Source organism: Chionomys nivalis, chromosome 3 (genome assembly GCF_950005125.1).
Source record: "Chionomys nivalis chromosome 3, mChiNiv1.1, whole genome shotgun sequence".
NCBI classification, from domain to species: Eukaryota; Metazoa; Chordata; class Mammalia; order Rodentia; family Cricetidae; genus Chionomys; species Chionomys nivalis.
The window spans coordinates 90,603,116-90,621,784 of NC_080088.1; the positions used below are offsets into that span (position 1 = coordinate 90,603,116).

The 18,669-nt window shown below is 49.4% G+C and overlaps 1 protein-coding gene across 1 annotated transcript in view; it reads right to left on the reverse strand.

The window, feature by feature from the left end:
• Positions 1 to 299: 299 nt before the first annotated feature.
• Wipi2 (WD repeat domain, phosphoinositide interacting 2) overlaps positions 300 to 18,669 on the reverse strand; it is a 35,606-nt gene continuing 17,236 nt past the window's right edge. Inside the window, exons 3-12 of the mRNA XM_057764881.1 lie at positions 15,721 to 15,890; positions 12,832 to 12,928; positions 11,739 to 11,836; positions 11,311 to 11,403; positions 9,789 to 9,859; positions 7,430 to 7,537; positions 6,177 to 6,341; positions 5,248 to 5,355; positions 4,461 to 4,618; positions 300 to 3,824 (exon numbers count right to left, since the gene is read on the reverse strand). Of these exons, the coding sequence (XP_057620864.1) occupies positions 3,712 to 3,824; positions 4,461 to 4,618; positions 5,248 to 5,355; positions 6,177 to 6,341; positions 7,430 to 7,537; positions 9,789 to 9,859; positions 11,311 to 11,403; positions 11,739 to 11,836; positions 12,832 to 12,928; positions 15,721 to 15,890 (1,181 nt within the window). The 3' untranslated portion in view covers positions 300 to 3,711. The remainder of the gene's footprint in view (positions 3,825 to 4,460; positions 4,619 to 5,247; positions 5,356 to 6,176; positions 6,342 to 7,429; positions 7,538 to 9,788; positions 9,860 to 11,310; positions 11,404 to 11,738; positions 11,837 to 12,831; positions 12,929 to 15,720; positions 15,891 to 18,669) is intronic.

Here is an 18,669-nt window from a genome sequence, read left to right on the forward strand (position 1 = left end):
CACCCATGGTAAGTATGACCCTATCAGTGTTGGCATCTCAGGCATGTACCACACCATCCAGCTCTGATATGGTGCTTTGTCATCACTGTGGCTTGGATACAGATACGGAGACCCAGCCATACCATGTTAGCACCTCCAAGTTCTCCCTTAGGACATGTAAGAAATGGGTGTTTTCAAGTGTACCTCAGTACAGAATGAGAAAGAGATCAGGACAGTTCCCTTAGGCTTTTTTAAAAAGGTTTATTTTTATTTTTTTTCTCAAAGTTAAGGGACTGTCTTTGTCAGACATCAGAGAGGATCATGTCTCTAAATCCAGAGCAGTTAGTTGTTCCTTTTCTGTCCCTTGTGCTTCTCAAAACCCACAGACTGTAAATGGTACCAGATGCCAAGGGGCAAGAACCGAAACAGAAAAACCCATGTGCTTGGCAAGCAGCCATCAGTGTGCATTTCCAACGAACTTCACCCTCCAGGAGACTTCCCACACAGGCCACCACCGACCTGGGCCAGTCCTCCTCACACCTGGGACACCACGCGACAGGAACAAGTGATCTGGCCATTCCCAGCATGCAGAGGGCAGGTACTACAAAGACCAAGGGAGGGGACAGTAGGACCATGCATCTTGATGTCAACACCATGATAAAAAAGTATGACTGAATCAGTTGGATGTGCTGGCTTGTGCCTGTAACCCCAGAACACGGGAGGCAGAGGCAGGGTGATCCTGAGTGAACACAGCCTGGGCTAAACTGTAAGAGCATCTAAAAGACGAAACAAAAAGAACCACGGAGAGTGGAGCTGAGCGAGGAATATATTTCTCATCTCAGCTGGGCTGTGACCAAAATATCTAGTCTTTCCCAAGCAGCCCACCTGCTGTCAAGTCTTGGCTCCAAGAGACTGAGAATGAAGTTACTAAGCCCGACTCGGCACCCGATGCAGCCTCGAAGCTCCAGGGTCCACAAGAGGGGCAGAATGGGGCAGCTCCAGGTGGAGGGGTGCTACCTGATTGGGCAGGGCATTTGTTGCCGGGGGAGGCAACCCTGGGCCCCTGCAATGCATCATTCGCTTGATGCCCAGTGCGCGCGTGTGTGTGGTCTTCACACCACCAACCCCCAGGGAAGATAACTATACTTCGCCCCCTTTATGCTAAGGAGCAGGACAGGCCAGGGCAGACATCCACACACATCCTCAAACACGAAACTGTCTTTCGGTCTCCCACCTAGCTTTGTAGGCAGAGAAGAGCAGAACAAAAACCATGCACTTTACTCCGTGAGACATTTCAGTTTTAGTGTTTATTGGGGTCCACTGCTGGCCAGGCCCAGTGCTGGGGCTCCCCTCCCACCTCACAACAGCCCTGTGAGGTAGGGTTCTTCTTGTACAGTCCAGTCCAAGGCCCCCGAGCTGCCCCAGCTCACATTAGTGTAGGGAGGACAAGGGGCTCCAACTTTTGCTTTCATTGTTTTGGAAAATACAAAAGCTTTGGTCCCAATCCATACAAATCTTAAAAACTTGGGGGATTTTAAACTCTCATTCCCCAGTGTTTTTATTTTTTTTGTTTAAAGTCGTCATCCTTTGGTTTTTTTGGAGACAGGTTCTCATTCCTTAGGCCAGGCTTGCCCACACTGTATAGTTTAGGTTGGCTTCAAACTCACAGCATTTCTCCTGCCTCCTCTCCTGACTGCTGGGATTACAGGTGTGTACCACACCTGATTCCAAAATTTTCTCTTAATTTTGGAAAATTTAAAAATGGCCATCTGTGTGAGGCCTGGTGGTGAGCAATCACTTGGGTGTGTATTGTAGTTGACTCAGTCCCTCAATTGGCTCTGCCAGTGGTGAGTCCTGACTCGGAGAGCTCCTCTTGCCCCTGTCCACACCCGCCCTCAGGCCTGAGGGCCAAAAGGGAGAAATGAATTCCACGTGTCTGGAATATTAACTTCTGAGAGAAGAAATCTCAGCAGGTGGAGCTGGGCCCCAACCCACAGCGTTCAAGTCCAGAGTCAGCACGTAAGTCACACTTGATTCCAGACATCGCTCTTTGGTTCCAGGAAGCCCCAGCTCCCAGTCAACCCTGTGTGCTTGCTTCCCAGGCTCTTCTAGCCGGCACTCCCTGGTTGTGCTTGGTCCTGCAAAGACCTGTTTTATTGTCCTAGAGAAGCAACCCACTGTGGTAGGCTGGGGTTCCACGCACAGCTTAAAGTTCAGCACCCCCAGTCCCAGCCCTGCCAGCAGTCAGATCTAGCTGTGGACAGCCTTTGTGCCCCACCCATGTGATTAGCCACCCTGGGAACAGCAAGAGCAGGAGACACCAGCAGGTCTGTCTAGCCACTGCACTCTGCAGAAACATTACCAGACTTACCCAGGCTAAACTAAAGACCGCTACTACAGCTGCTCCTGTCTAGAAGCCTGACGAGGCTGGCAGAACCTGGAACTCCGATATCATCCTCTTCATTCCCTGCTTGCACCTAAAGCCACGTTTATGAAGAAGTAACAGCCCATAACTTCTTAACTCATAACTTTGTAACTGCTACGGTCCATTTAGAATGCAGATTTGAGACCTGAACTTTTCATTCCGTAGAGCTGAGAAAGGAGCTAGGCACAGTGGTACCTGTGATCCCAGCTCTCAGGAAGTTGAGGTGGGGGACCGCTCTAAATTTGAGGCCAGTGCTGGCTATATATTGAGTTCTAGGGCAGCCCTGGATGTAATGTGAATCTGTACTTCCCCCAAAGCCACCAAAAAGTAAAAAGCAAACAGAAGTGAGGGCAGACCTGGAACCTGACATCACATTCCTGCACGCTTATAGACCGAGAAAGAAAAGGCACATCACTGGGGTGGGGGTCGGGGGAGGACCCACTGTCTCCCTGGGGCCTCTCTACCTGTTGCTGCTAACTTTGGGGAGGGAAGAGAGGGGAGCCCCTGGCAGACAGCACAGCTCCAGGCGCAGACTGACGCCTGGCGGCTGACGCAGCATCTTAAACCTTTGTGCTTTTTTGGGCACGGGAGTAGCTACACTCTCCTTTAAAACAACAAACCAAGCCACAGTTAGCGGACGGGGACAGTAGGAGACAGAGCATTTAATGACACAAATGAGATTGCCTTCCTTGGCTCCAGGCTGCCCGGGCACATTGCCAGAAAAGAAGGTGCAGAGCAGAAACTGCCTCTCCCTCAAGATCCCCATGGAGAACAAGACCCCACACAACAGTCCCCCATGGAGAAAGAAAGCTAGTTCCAGAATGATTCAATCTGGAAAGAGAATATAAATTGGAGGAAAATGGTCCAGGAGGGGCTGTCTCAGTGGGTGGCTGGGCCCTGCCCCTGCAGGACCTCTGCACACAGAGCCGTCTTCATTCATGCCCTGCCATGAGACCTGACCGCTCTGCTTTGCTATGGGGTGGCTCTCCTATGCTGGCTTGGCACATCACGCATGCAAAGCAAGGAGACGCCACAGACTTCACCAGTTAATTTTGGCAAGAAAAAAAAATAAAAAAAATAAAGAGTGAGAGAAAATAAAAAGCTAAAATTCATAAGCAGGATTAAAGTCACTGAAGTGAAAACAGTGTATTTTCTCGACAGTATGGATAAACTAGAACTACAATCTCTTTGCTTTAAAGTCTCTGCCATCCTCTCCCTCAATTCAGGTCAAAGTTCATAGCAGCAATGCACAAGTCCTCTGCCAGGCCAGTGTCCTCTGCTCCTGGGCCAGAGTTCACAGGTCAGGATCAGTCAGTCCGGAGAATCATGGGAGGATGTTCGCTGTCTTCATCCAAGCGCAGGGCGCTGGCTTCATCCTCCAGGCAAGTGCCCCCCACGGCACCCAGGTCATCTGTGTAGGCTGCAAAGAGATAAGAGTGCCATCCTCACAGAACTTGCCCAGTTACTGATGCTGTCTGTGCACCAATGACAGGCTGTGTCCTGGAGATGGCCTCAGTTATGGCTTTGGCCACACTAAGACCTTTCAATCCAGTCAGAAAACTTAGGCCTCTAGAGTCTCAGGCAGAGCCAAATGACATCACCCACTTCCCAGCATGCACCACAGCACAAAAGTCCTGTAGAGTAAGCAGTGGTAACTGAGTGACCAAAGAGACTTTAGAGGACCCTAGCTGGAGACAACACAGATCATGTGTTACGGCTGAAGGATGCTTCCAACACGGGAGCTAGCACCTCTCTTGCTAGCAGACCCCTTGAGTTTAGGGATGGAGAGGGGCGTGCCTGAGCGAGCTCAGGTGTCAATACTAGTGGCCTCTGCCCATGATCCATGAAGGACATGCTACTTACAGAGGTGGAGGTTGGGTGGGCTCACACACAGACAGAGTCACTGGCCACAATGACTGCCTTTTCCCCCAAAATGAAGACTATAAGCTAACTTTGACAAGCCTTGGAAGGAAGCTGCCCACAGCTCAGCGGGAAGTGGCATCTCCAGTGACAACACGGTACACAAGAATGAATGTGGAAGCAGTTGCTCAGTTACCTTCTAAGTTGGTGTCCTGCCCTTTACCAAGCCTCGTTGGGGAGGAGGGCACATAGGCACCTTTGGCAGCTGCTGCGCCATACGTCTGTGTTACTAAGGGGCAGTCGTGAGAGGCAGAGTCTACAATTTCGCTGGTCGTCTCCATACTGCCATCGAGCCTACAGACAGCAAATGAACAGGGTCAGGCTCACTGTTCTAAGCCGAGTATGCTGGCTCCTTCTCAAAAATCTCAGGTTGAGGCAGAAGGATTCCTCAAGTTTGAGGTCAGTCTTGTGTGCAGAGCAGGATTTGTCTCCAACAAGTTGTTCCCAGAGGGCAGATGGACACAGTATGCATAGCACATGCTGGGGCCTGAGGAGCTAGCCAAGGAGGGAGTGCCACAGACGCCTGCTCCCACCTGACAGAACACATCCACCAACACCAAGAATCTGCCCCCTGCGATTTCAGAACAGTGACTTTAACAAAGGAAGTCTGGTAAAGTCACACACATCTCAATCACCAACTGCAAATTCCCCACTTGCATCCTGAGGTGGGGTGGCAGGCTCCTGTGAAGCCACCTTACTGTAAACCCTGAGCCTCACCCTCAGCAAGGGCCTGGGGGCCACCCAATCATCACACACAGACCATCAGTCTCAGGTGTCTTTCCTTCCTGGCACCAGAAAAGTGAATTTCAACGGGGAGATGATGCTGGCCAATGACACAGGCCAGCAGACTGGCCTTAGGGGGATGAAAGCACAGACCTACTGCAGTGCCCGCAGCTGCAGACTGCCATGCAGATCAGCCTCACCTGTGCTGACGCATCAGGGCACACTCGCCACCTTCCTGGGGGTCCAGGTTGTACATGTATAAATAGCCATCTGATGCTCCCACCAGCAACCGTGGGATCTTCTGAATTCTAAAGAAAAGCAGCCCATATTTTAGAAGGAAGACTTTTTTCCCTTTCACAGAAGGCGTCTCACTAAACCTACATCTCAGTCGGGCTAGGAAGAAACCCACCAGCGCACTGGATGAAGGCAGTACCTGGGCTCCTCAGAGTGAAGCTGGTAAGGCCAAGGGTGGCCTGGGTGTGAGCACACACTGAATCCCAAAGAGCAGGTGCTGGAGCAGGGTAGCTGTCAGTTTCTCTGGTCACTAAGAGAGGGTATTTTCTCTCTTTCCTGTGTATATACACGCACTCATCTATACACGCCCGTGGGGAAGCCAGACGAGGGTGAGAGATGTCTGTTCTACCACTCTGGGCTTTATCCCACTGAACTGGATGTAGGCAGCCAGCAAGTCCCAGTGACCCATTTGTCCCAGCCTATAAGCTTTCAAATATGCCTGTGCTCGATCTAGCAAAGCACTAAACTGCAGCCTTTTAGCTAGCTATTCGAATCGGAAAAAATGTCAATTTCCAGAGCCAGAGCTGTGCTGTCCCAACTCCTAGATGCTGCCACTACATAGTGTCTACTTCCTATTGTGTGACTTAATGTTTCTCATCAACACAAATACCCCGCAAAATGCAAAAGGAAGTTCTGTGGCGAGGATGCCAGAAGACACCAAGTCTCAGGCCTGGAGGTCTTCCCGCTTTAGGCAGTACTCGATGGAACCCAGGCTTGGACAGGTTGGACAGGGTCACACACACCTCTGCAACCTGGCAACAAGCACCGTGGCTCTGCTCCCTGGCCCTGATGTGCACGGGCAGAGGGTGGGGCACAAGCTCCAGTCCGTACTCACGTGGTTAATGAGCAGATGTTTTTATGGCCACAGAATGGTAGGCGGACAGTGGCAAAGGCTCTGCCCTGGTTGAACATTTCTGTCACTTGAGAGGGCAGGTAGCTGGTAGATGCCATGAGCACCTTCCCGAAGTAGCCGGTCCAGGTGGTGGGCTCTTCTGGAGGTCTGGAAGGAAGCACCGTCACACAGCGGAGGCTGGAACCTTACTGAGAATGACAGAGCCAGCCCTAGACCCACTGACCAACCCTCCACACTTCACAAGAGATCGGCTGTGCATAGCACAAGCACAGAGCATCCTGTTCCCCCCTGCCAGGTTGCTATGGCCATGACAGCATACCTCCAGGAGCATGCTCTGGAGCAGCAGCCCCCAAGCCAGACGCATTCAAGTTCTCATCATATGTTTCTTTAGCATGTGCACTCGTGAAAGGAAGAGACAAGTCGCTACCACACACATCTGTTGTAGGGACTTAAAAGTTTAAGATGGAAGCACCCACCTCCTTGATGACCTGTGAGCAGGTCAGAGCCGTGACACTCATTCCAGTGGCTGGCTGATCCCAGATGCCCCAGTATAGAGGGTGTGGAGTGGGGACACACAGCAACCGATCATAAGACAACCTTGACCCTGACTCCTGGGATCAGACCTTGGCACCCCAGCACATCCTCTGAGCAGAGGTCTCATGATGAAGCTGGGCTTGGTGGTGTCGTGCCCACCACATCTGTACCCAGAAACGGTGCCACAGAGCAGGGTGGCTCTGTGCCATGCTTTCTAGTGAGTGTGCACAGTTTATTTTTAAATTAATTCAAAATGTTATTGTGTGAGTGTGCAAATGCTCGAGTATGCTTGTGGAGCCAGAGGACAATGTCCATGAGTATATTTCTCTCTTCCCACCACTTGGTTCCCAGGGATGAGACTCGGGTTGTCAGGCTTGACACCTTTACCCACTGAGCCATCTTATCAACCCTTAAAAGTAGAGCCCCGCTAGTACAGTGGCAGCATATCCCTGCAACAATGCTGAGACCCCAGTGTCTCCCACCCCCAACAAACCATGTTAGAAAAGCTTGCTTTTAGCTGAGCAGTGGTGGCACACACCATTAATCCCACACTCAGGAGGCAGAGGCAGGTAGATTGCTGAGTTCAAAGCCAGCCTGGTCTACAGAGCGAGTTACAGAACAACCAGGGCTACACAGAGAAATCCACCTTGAAAAACCAAAGAAAGAAAAAGAGGAAGAAAAAATACGTCTCCGTAACTCACTTTTCCCTCACGGCCTCAAGTTTGAAGATATGCACAGTTTCGGTGTTGCTGGATGCGGAGAGAAACATGCTGTCCATGCTGAAGGCCAGGGAGCAGATGCTCACACACCTGAGGAACAGAGAGGGTGACAGAGGGCTCAGCTCCGCCTGGCACCACAGAACACACTAGCAGCAGCTAGGGGTGGAGGAGCGCAGCTGTGCCTTCTCAGGAACTTTAACTGTGGCCAACTGAGAATCTTGTCAGAGGCACTCGGCCCTACAGAAGTCTTTCTGTTCTTCTTGGTCACCTCCTCAGGAGACAGAGGAACTTGCTTACGATAAAACCAGTAAGAACAATATTTTTGCTTTCTGAGATGAGTCTCACTGTGTAACCCTGGCTAGCCTGGAACTCAGTATGCAGATCAGTCTGGCTTTGAAACTACTTCAAGCTGGATGTGGTGGCGCACACCCTTAATCCCAGCACTCGGGAGGCAGAGGCAGGCGGATCTGAGTTCGAGACCTGCCTGGTCTACAGAGTGAGTTCCAGGACAGCCAGGGCTGTTGGGGATTGCAGCCCACCAGACCTGAATTTCTTGTAAACAACTTGCTTTCCTCTGCTCTGAGCACGAGACCCTGAGGGCAGGGGAGTGGGTTCTGATGAGTCTGCAGCTGAAAGATCCTGAGAGCTGGGGCATGGCCAGAGGCCTATATACGCTTCCCCTGAGCACAATAAAGTGGACATTTTTGTATCAAGAATAACCCGTGTCCCCATGTCTGTCTGTCTGTGTGCGTATGTTTTTAAGTTTCTGGCCCAGCTCGCGTACCATCCCATAGTGCAGGCACTACACAGGGTTACACAGAGAAACCCTGTCTTGGGGGAGGGGGTAGAGGAGACATTGCAATCATGCAATCATTCCCTCCCCTTTGTCCCCCGCATGTACTCGGATTAGCCTACTTCCCTCTGCACCCCCCACTTTTGAGGCAGGGCCTTACTATATAGTTCTAGCATCCTTGAACTCACAGAGATCCTTCAGTCTCTGCCTACCTGTTACTGGGACAAAAGATGCGAGCCACTACACTCAGCTAAGAAAAATTCTTCAACAAACATCTTTATTTTTATTTCGATTCCAAATAACCAAAACTGTGTGGCTGTATGGAACCAGTTTTAGGTGTGGTGGTTTGAATAGGAATGGCCCTCAAAGATTCATGTGTTTGAATGCTTGACCCATAGGGATTGGCACAATTAGGGGATGTCACCATGGAGGGAGGCTCTGAGGTATCACATGCTTAAGATATGCCTAGCGGGCTGGAGAGATGGCTCAGCGGTTAAGAGCATTGCCTGCTCTTCCAAAGGTCCTGAGTTCAATTCCCAGCAACCACATGGTGGCTCACAACCATCTGTAATGAGGTCTGGTGCCCTCTTCTGGCCTGTAGGCATACACACAGAACATTGTATACATAATAAATAAATAAATATTTAAAAAAAAAAAAAAGATAAGCCTAGCATGGCAGTTTCCTGCAGCCTGCAGATCAAGATGGAGAACTCTCGGCCCCTTCTCCAGCACCATGTCTGTCGGCACACTGCCATGTTTCCCACCATGACAATAATGGATTAAACGTCTGAACTTGTAAGCCAGCCTCAATTAAATGCTTTCCTTTATAAGAGTCGCTGTGGTCATGGGGTCTTTGCATAGCAACAGACACTGACTAGGACAGCGGATTAGGATGCAGCTATAGTGGCTGACCAGGTAGGTCAGCCAGCAGTACTGATGTTTTAGAGCATCCCCCCAGCAAGTGCCTCCGAGGTCACTAACCTTCCACAGCCTAAACACACACATTTCCCCTTAATCCTTCCAGTGTTTCCAACATCCCCACATTGATGGAGTGTATGCAGCAAGTGGCACATTCTGAGCTGTTGCCTGAGTGCCTGCCAATGGGGGAGGTTTGCCAGGTCTACCCTAGGAGGACCAGGTCCCATGGCTAGACTCAGGTCCCACACAGACGGCATGATTAGGAAGGATGTGGGGGACAATGAGGGTGCAGAGAGGCTCCTGGCAGACACTGGACACAGGAGAATCATCTAGGTGTGTATGAAGAAGACAAAGGCGCAGTCTCAGAAGGAGACTAGCATCTGGGCTGTGGCTCTTCTGAAGCGTTCGCAGACAGAGCATTACTGTACAGCCCAGGCTGTGGGAGACTGCTACACAGTCCTCCTCTGGTTCAGGCAAGCTCATAGACGTGAAGCCAAGCAGCTTTCACTGCAATGCTTTGTCCTGCTCTTCCAAGACCAGTTCAGGAGGGCGCTGTGACCAAGCTGCTTGTCTTCAGAGACTGCAACCCACAGGGACGCTCCGAAAGCATCCTGGAACCCGTGTACTCACCTCTTCACTCCTCTCCGGAACTCGAACAGCTTTTGTCCCTCTGGAATGGAAAATACCCTGATCACAGTCCCCTGGGTCAGAGAGAGGAAAAGGGGGGAAGAAAACAGAACTTTAGCCGACCAAAAACAAAAAACGCCCTTCCTGCTTTTTCACACAGCTCCACATGCGTACAAGCCGTGCAGGCTATTTCCAGGAGCAGCTTGGCTTGGCGGAAGGGGGGGTCTGGCCTCCTCTCTGAGCTCCAGGCCTGGGGTAGCACATCCTTGCTGCCAAAGACCACATTACATCCTATCCTTGCTCACTACCACGACACTGCTTAAAGTCAGTCTAGGGATCTAGACACAAGCATCCTTGAAGCCACGCGGAGTATACTAAAGCGCCACGCCTTCACCCATAGCCTTTACTGGAATACTTATGCTAATAATTAAACACACATACTTGGGATTTACATGACTTAAACACACCATTACCTGCAATATGCAAGAGACAACATCAACGTTTCAATACAGTGATGTTTAAAAATATTACAGCCATTGTAATTGTAAATGTTTTTGTTGTTGTTGTTTTGTATATGTGGATTTAAGACCAGGTTTCTCTGTTAATAGCCTTGGCTGTCCTGGAACTTGACTGGTAGACCAGGTGGCCTCAGAGATCTACCTGCTTGTGCCTCTGAGTGGGGTGTGTGGCATTGCTGTTTTTGAGACAAGGTCCTACTATGTCTCTGGTTAGCTTGGGACTCACTATGTAGACCAGACTGGCTCTGAATCCAGAGACCTACCTGCTTCTTGAGTCCCTACCATGTCCGATGCTTTCCTATTTTATGCCACAAACAAGCATTTGCTTTCTTTTTTATTTGGTAATGTGTGTGTATTTTTGTGGGTGCATGCAGCATGGTGCAGATGAGCCAGACGACAGCCTGCAGGGGTCAGTTCTCTCCTACCATGCTTCAGGAATTGAACTCAGGTCCTATGTCAGCCTCTGGCCTTCTCTACGTATGTACATGCACCTGTGCATATATGAACATGTTCATAAACACCAACATACATACTTGCTGAAACATTTCACTGGCCCCTGCAGTATGTCAAACAGTGGCACACTGCTACAGTTTCAAGGTCCCCACCCAGTGGCAGTAATGTGTGGCGGTGGAAGCTTCAAGAGATGAGGCCAAGAGCAAGTTCATCTAGTCTGTTAGCATGCCCTTAAAGGGAACATGGGGTGCCAGTCCCCCCTCTGTTCTTCTCCTAGCTACCATATGAGCAGCTTTTTTGGCCATGAGACAGGTTCAAAGTGACTGCACACTAACTAATCCATTTGTTTTCCATAGAGGTTGCTTCCCTTGGCCCATTCTCACAGGGTGGAAAGCTAACATTGTGGATAATTTACACTGTGGTATGCATCACAGTGGGCTCTTTTTGCTTTTCTGTGCATTGGGAAATAGAAAAACCTGCTTGGAACTTGGACCACGTGACCAGAATGAGCAAGGCTTGTGGAGACCGTGGAACCAGGTTTCCCTCAGCCATACCTTCTCAGAAGCAGTGGCAAGCTTGGTCCCACTTGCGTCAAAAGCCAGGGCTGCTAAGGGACTGTCATGAGCCGGGATCATGTTTGCAGCTCTCTGTAAAAGGGAAATCAAGAAAACATGACTGTTACACAAGAGCCTTGTCCCCAGGCTCCACTGGGTCATCAGGTGGGAGCGGCTGTAAGAACACCATTCCTAGCATCAACCTGAGTAGCGGCAGCCACATGTCAGGCAGGCTGTGGAAACACTGCTCAGACTGCAACAAGCACGCCTTGGAGCTCAGCACTGAGTGCTGGTGAGACACAGGCAGCTTAGCCAGATCCGCTCTGCCACCTAAGGAGAGCACCAGGGAGAGCCATGCTGCTGGGCCAAGGGTGCACTGCATGTCTTCCCAACAAAACACATCCATCAGAGCCTCACAAGGACCTCACCAAGTTAATGGTGTCGAAGACCTGCACCTCTCCGATGGTCGCACTCCCTGGGTACGCCAAGTAGCAGTTGTCATTGTTTATTGACAGTGCACACAAGCCTGTGGAAACACATGACAACTGAGTCTAGGATACTGTTTAGTGTCAGAGCGGAGTTCATAATTCTGAAACAAAACAAAACAAAACAATAAAAAGTAGCAGCTAAACCTTGTCTGCACACTCACAAGTTCTGCCTCCCAGGCCACACTGCCTGCCAGTGTCACTCAGAGATGAAAGGACTTTGGTTAGGGATGACCAGCAGGCTGGGTTAATACAGATCCGACGACCACTGGGCTCAGACATTCACAAGAGAGCCCCGCTGGGATGAAGGCTCAGTAGGACTGGACCAGGGGGAAGGCTGTTCAGTTTACACCTACCACATTTTATACCTGCCTCATGTGTGCGGACCAGAGAGGAAACTCCCACCTATGGCTATCTTTAGTACGTTTGTTTATTAAGTGTGCGTGCATGTGTGCTAAGGTGTGTGAGTCAGAGCACAACTTAAAAGAGTTGTTCTCTCCTTCTACCATGTGTATTCTAGGAGTGGCACTCAGGTCCTCAGATTTAGCAGTAAGCGCCCATTTACTTGCTAAGCCAACCCACTGGCCTGCAGTTATCTTTAAAAGGCCCCCCAAAACAAGGACCTTCCTTTTTTAAAAAAATAAATTACAGGGGGCTAGAGATATGGCTCTGAGTTTAAGAGTACTGAGGATCCAGGTTCAATTCCTAGTACTCACAGGGCAGCTCACAGCTGTCTGTGACTCCAGTTCCAGGGAACCCGATAACCTCACCCAGACATACATGCAGGCAAAACACCAATACATATAACATTAAAAAAATTGTACTTATTTTTGGTTTGTTTGTATGTGCGTGCATGTGGCTGGTGACATGCATGCTACAGTGCAGGTGGAAGGTCAGAGGGCAAGCTGCAGGAGTTGGTTTTCTCCTCCCATATCGTGGATTCTAGGAATCAAACTGACGTGGTCAGGCCTGGCGACAAGTGCCTTTACCTGTCGAGCCATCTCACCAGCTCAGGATCTCCTGAGCAATGGCTTACCTGCAGGGTTTGGGGGTGTCTCTCGGATGGTATGAAGTACCTTCATGTCCCGGATGTTGTGTATATACAGTGACTCCTCCAGACACACAATGAGCCTCTAGAAACAGTGAAAACAAAGACCACCAAGCATGAAGGAGGACTGGGGCAGCATGTGCCGAGTTCCAACTGAGCTGACTCCTGGATCAAGATACTCTCCACTCCTAGGACATGATGTAGGCTGTGTACAGAGCTCAAGTGTGTGCAGCTGCCTTTCCACTACCAATCTGGTTATAGGCCCATTCGCATCAGCTCCCATAACACATATGACAAGAGTACTGCAGATTCTAACAAGGTGACTTAATTCAGTACTATGTGCTTGGGTGATGGGGGAGATCTGTAAAGGCAAACTGCTCAGAAAACTAGGGTGAGTGTTACAGACTATTCCTGTCCACTGTGTGCGAATGTATTGTTGAGACTGCTATAATAAAGAACTGAAGAGCCAAGAGGAGGACTTCAGGGCAGACAGAACTCTGGGAGAAGAAAGGCAGAATCGCAAGACAGAGAGGAAACAGCATGTGCAGTACAAGGTAAAGGTAACTACATAAAGAATGTAGATTAAGCTGGGCGGTGGTGGCGCACGCCTTTAATCCCAGCACTCGGGAGGCAGAGGCAGGCGGATCTCTGTGAGTTAGAGACCAGCCTGGTCTACAAGAGCTAGTTCCAGGACAGGCTCCAAAACCACAGAGAAACCCTGTCTCGAGAAACAAAAACAAAAACAAAACAAAACAAAACAAACAAAAAGAATGTAGATTAAAAGATATGGGTTAATTTAAGTTATAAGAGCTAGTCAGAAACAAGCCTAAGCTATCGACCGAGCTTTCATAATTAATAAGAAATCTCTGTGTTTTGATTTGGGAGCTGGCTGGCAGTTGATAGGACAGATAAAAAACTCACAACAGGTGAGGGCTGAGGAGATAATAGCACTTACTGTGTGAGTGTGAGGGACAGGAGTTCGGACCCCCTAGAGCCCACATAACACCAGTGCCATTACAGCAAGATGGAAGGTGGAAACGGGAATTCCCTGGAAGATCATTAGCAGCCTGGTGTACAGAGGCAAGCAAGACACCCTGCTTCAAATAAGGTAGAAGGCAAGTATACAGACACACACACAAACCTAACAGCAACCTGGCGAGCCCAGCCAAGTGCACAGGCCCATCATCTACCTACTGCAGAGACCGAGGCAGGAGCATGGCAAGTTTGAGGCCCCATTACAAAATAAGTAAAAAGGGGCTGGAGATGTAGCTTAGCATAAAAGTACTTGCCTCTCATGTGTGAGGTCCACCCTGAGTAGCACAAAAAACAAAAACAACAACAAAAACCTACAAACCCCAAAAACCTATGGTGAATGAGGTATGGGTAAAATACAACTAAGAGCATGGGGATTTATGAAAAGTATAAAACGTTACTGTGTATAGATTGATTATTTTGTTGTGAACTCTTAGCTCATTGTGTATGTGCACGTATGCATACTTACTATGTGTGCTAGTTCCTGAGGAGGTGGAAAAAGGGTGAGATCCCCCTGGAGCTAGAGTTACAGGTGGCTGTGAGCCACCTGATGTGGGTGGTGGGACTGAACTCAGTCCTGATTTTAAAGACAGGACACTGGAGCTCCTAGATGCTACTGCTGGGACTGATTTCTGTGAGGGGCTTGGCACACACTTCACATCAACACGAATGCTTTAAACTTGAAAAGTATTTTATATCCCATAACTTCCCAGCTGAACTAACTGATGGATGGGGCCAACTCCCAGTTCAATCAGGCAACCAGGACGCACATATCTGGTTAACTGCTTTAAAAACAACGCAGCCTCTGGAATCTGACTGCTGCTGCACACAGAAAACGCTAGAGGCTCTTCTGCAGTGGCTACTGTGTGCAAACTGCGGCCAAGACTCTCAGGAAACACACGCAAATGCTCCACACAAGGGGCTTGTTCTATTGGTTTGGGGAAAAATATACATCACAGGAACAACCGACAGAAGGAAAAAATGGAAGACACTCTTTAAAAGTATCGTTTATAAAAGCAAAAGAAGGCACCGCATAAAAAGCCTATGCTATCCCTGGACCCGCATCCAGGGAGACAGTAACCAACAATAAGACTAGTGTCGGGCTGGGGCAAAGCAGTGTCATGCTTAGGGCTACTGATCAAAGATGCTGAGAATGGAGCTAATGGTCTGCCTGAGCAAATGTGTTCAGGAGTTGGAGGCAGAGGCAGACGGATCATTGTGAATTGCCAGCCTGGTCTACATAGATACCCTGCCTCAAAAGCCCAAAGAAAAGACATTCAGGAACCTAGAAATGACAATGGTGCAGAGTCGAAAGCCCAACAGAGTGAGACATGGGAGGAACACTGAATGACAGGCAGTACACACTTGCTTCTCTGTTTGGTGCTGTTCTTGTGTGTGCATCTATGAGAAATGGTGGTTAGAGCCAGAGATGTCACCTGTCCTGCTCTATTATCCTCTGCCTTACTCCCTTGAAACAGGGTCTCTCGCTGAACCTGGAGCTAAGGCAGGTAGTCAGTAAACCACAACAATCCTCCTGCCTCCGCCCCCTACAATGCTAGGGTTAGAGGTACCCATGGCCAGCCTGAGTTTTTATGCTGGGGATTCAGGCTCAGGTCATTGTGCTTATGCAGCAAGACCCCTCTGAGACATTTTCCCAGCCCTCCTTGTATTTTGAGATAGGCTCTCATACTCCTGATCTTCCTGCCTCTATGTCTCAGAGTGCTCAGATTACAGGTATACACCACTTAAGCTGGTTTTATGCTGTGTTTGGGATGGTACCTAGGACTTGGGGTATGGTAGGTTCTCTACCAACTGAGCTGCTTACTAGTACGAGGTGCCACGCACCTGCCTGTTCAGCTTCACAGCCAGTATCGTGTTGGAGTAGCTGTAGTTGCATATTTCAGTTCCCTTCTTAAAGTGGCAAACTTTCAGTTTCCTGGGAGCTTTGAGGCTGACGATGGCTACCAAGCTGCTTGAAAACAATCTCTCCACGATGCACACATCTTCTGTGTCAGCTGGAATCAGAAGAACACATGCAGGGACAATACATCTCCCAGTCAACCACCCAATCCACCCGCAGACACAAGTGCATGTACTTCTAACAGGGACATGACACTGGATGCTGTAAGGGATACATGGGCTCACATGTTCCCAAGACTCACAGGACAGCAGTGGGGACGGAAAGTCTCATCACCTGGAGCCATGGCTGCTGGCACTATAAATACAGCTCACACCCTATGTGCAAACTCAGATGCCAAAGCAGAATCATGAAAGCGTGTCTTTAAATACCCTCTGCTGCTGGCAGGACTTCAAAACACATTCATTAGTTTTATTTGTTGGTTTATTTATATATTGCGGGTGTGCGTGTGTGCTGTGACAAGTGTGGAGGTCAGAGGAAAATTTGTGGATGCCTGTTCTCCTGGGGTTCCAACTTGGTTGTCAAGCTTGGCAGCAAATGTCTTTATGCACTGAGCCATCTCACTGGCCCACCCTTACTGAAACAGGGCCAAGAAACATGACGCTGCAAAGGGGGTGCAGGCTAACCACTGAACCACAGCTTGCAGACACAAGGGGAAGGAACCATGCTGTTGCTACATTCAGTGAGTTGGATTGATAAATGTAGCTCTATTTGCAATTATGTAAGTTAAGGAGCATTTGTGTGTCTAGGTAAGCACATGGTTTCATCATGTCTGCCTGACCGGAAAGGCAATATGCATTAACACACTGGACGTTAGCTAGAACTGGACACACCCATTTTTTGCTAAAAGTGTGAGAACCAATGGAATATGAGTAAAATCAAAGCATGATCCTAAGCTCTTTACAGTTCAGTCATGGGCACTTTTACCCAGATGGCACAAATCATATTTGCTTCTTTTCCAAAGCAGCAAGCTTTCATTTCAAGGATCAAAACACAGTGGCTGCCACCACTGCAGAACAAGCCAGAGGGATGGAACCAGGTGCGTACTATGCTGCAGAAGATTTGCAGAGCGGCATTCTGTCCAGATGTGCCTGGCCACAAAGGTGACACTGCCGGCTCTTAGAGGAGGCAGAGATTTTATACACGACAAGCACAGAACACAGCCAACCAAGTTGGGCAGAGAGACCTGAGACCCAGAATGTCAGTATCTGTGGCACAAAGCAAGGATCCTCCTTCAAGAAAGCCCCATGGCATTTACCACGATAAACTTTCTAGGCAGGAAGAGCATCACGAGTGTGTAGCTCAGGGGATACCCGGCATGCACAAAGCCTGGGGAGATTTTCAGCAACACAAACTGGGCAAGGTGTATACACCTGTAATCACATCACTTGGAACGTGGAAAAGTGATCTGTTCACAGCTGCCGGGTGTGGTAATACACACCTCTCGTCCTAGCACTCAAGATGCAGAGGCAGGTGGATCTCTTGTGACATATGTAAACATCCTGGTTTACATGGAGTTCTAGGCTAGCCAAAGTCACATAGTGAGACCCAATCTTAAAAAAAGCTAGAGCTGGAGGGGTGGCTCAGCAGTGAAGAGTTTCTGTAGAGGGCCTGAGTTCAGGTCCTGGCACCCACATCTGGTGACTCGCAACTGGCCTGGAACTCTACCTCCAGGGGATCTGATGCCCTCCTCTGACCTGAGGGCACCTGCACTCCTGTGCATACAAATACATCCTTAATTCAAGCATGAGAACCTGCTCTCCAACGGCACCCATGAACAAAGCAGGGCATGATGCTGTACCGGGGAGGCAGAGACACGAGGACCCATGCAGCTCAATGGCTAGCTAGCCCAAAGAGTATTAAAGTGTCAAGCTTGACTCTACACGACCAGCCCTCCAACACACACACACACACACACACACACACACACACACACACACACACACACACACACAGAGAGAGAGCGAGAGCGAGAGCGAGAGCGAGAGCGAGAGAGAGAGAGAGAGAGAGCGAGCGCTGTAGTGGCACTAGAAGGGAGAGGATCCCTGTAAATTTGAGGGCATACTGGTATACATAGTAAGTTCAAGCCAGCTAGGACTAGCTGGCTATGCAGAGTTTCTCTCCTCTTGGCTCTTGCTGTCAGCAATGATGAGGACTGGCTTCAATAGCCTCGAAGACGCAGAAAGGACTAGATTAGAGTTTTGGGAACTGTCACAGGAGCCCCTATGTGCTAACCCAAGCTGGCACTTCAGCAGACATAGGTCAAAGACCCAGGATCCTGCTACTTAATAATGTCAGGAGCAATAAAATCCAATAAGACTAAATTTAAACTGTGGGAAACTCCACCCCCTTCTCAGTGAGGAGGAGGGAGGATCCCAGCCAGGTCCAGAGGCCAGTAGGAGATCAGGTCATCTGGGGGACGCCCTGGTGTTCCCTGCTGTGAGCACCAAACTCTCTCTAGAGCAAGGGTCATTACTGGCTTTGAGGGCAGGGCAGAGATGGAAGTGCAAGTGTAGCTTGCTAAAGCAGAGCCAGCAGCGAGCACAAGAAGGATCTAGGACATCACAGCCAGGAGTTCAAACCCAGTCAACTGGAGGAAAACTGCACCAGTGCCACAGAGGCAAACAAAACAACTACTGTTCAGGTTGGGTGCGGGGCTCACACCTACAATCGGCACCCGGGGGCCGAGGCAGAGGACGGTCCAAGTCTGAAGCCGGTCATCATTACACAGTGAAACTCCGTTTAAAAGAGTAAAAAACAGATTCAATGTAATGCCCATCAAAATTACAGTACAATTCTTCAAAGACCTTGAAAGAACGGTACTCAACTTCATATGGAAAAGCAAAAATCCCAAGATAGCCAAAACAATCCAGTAC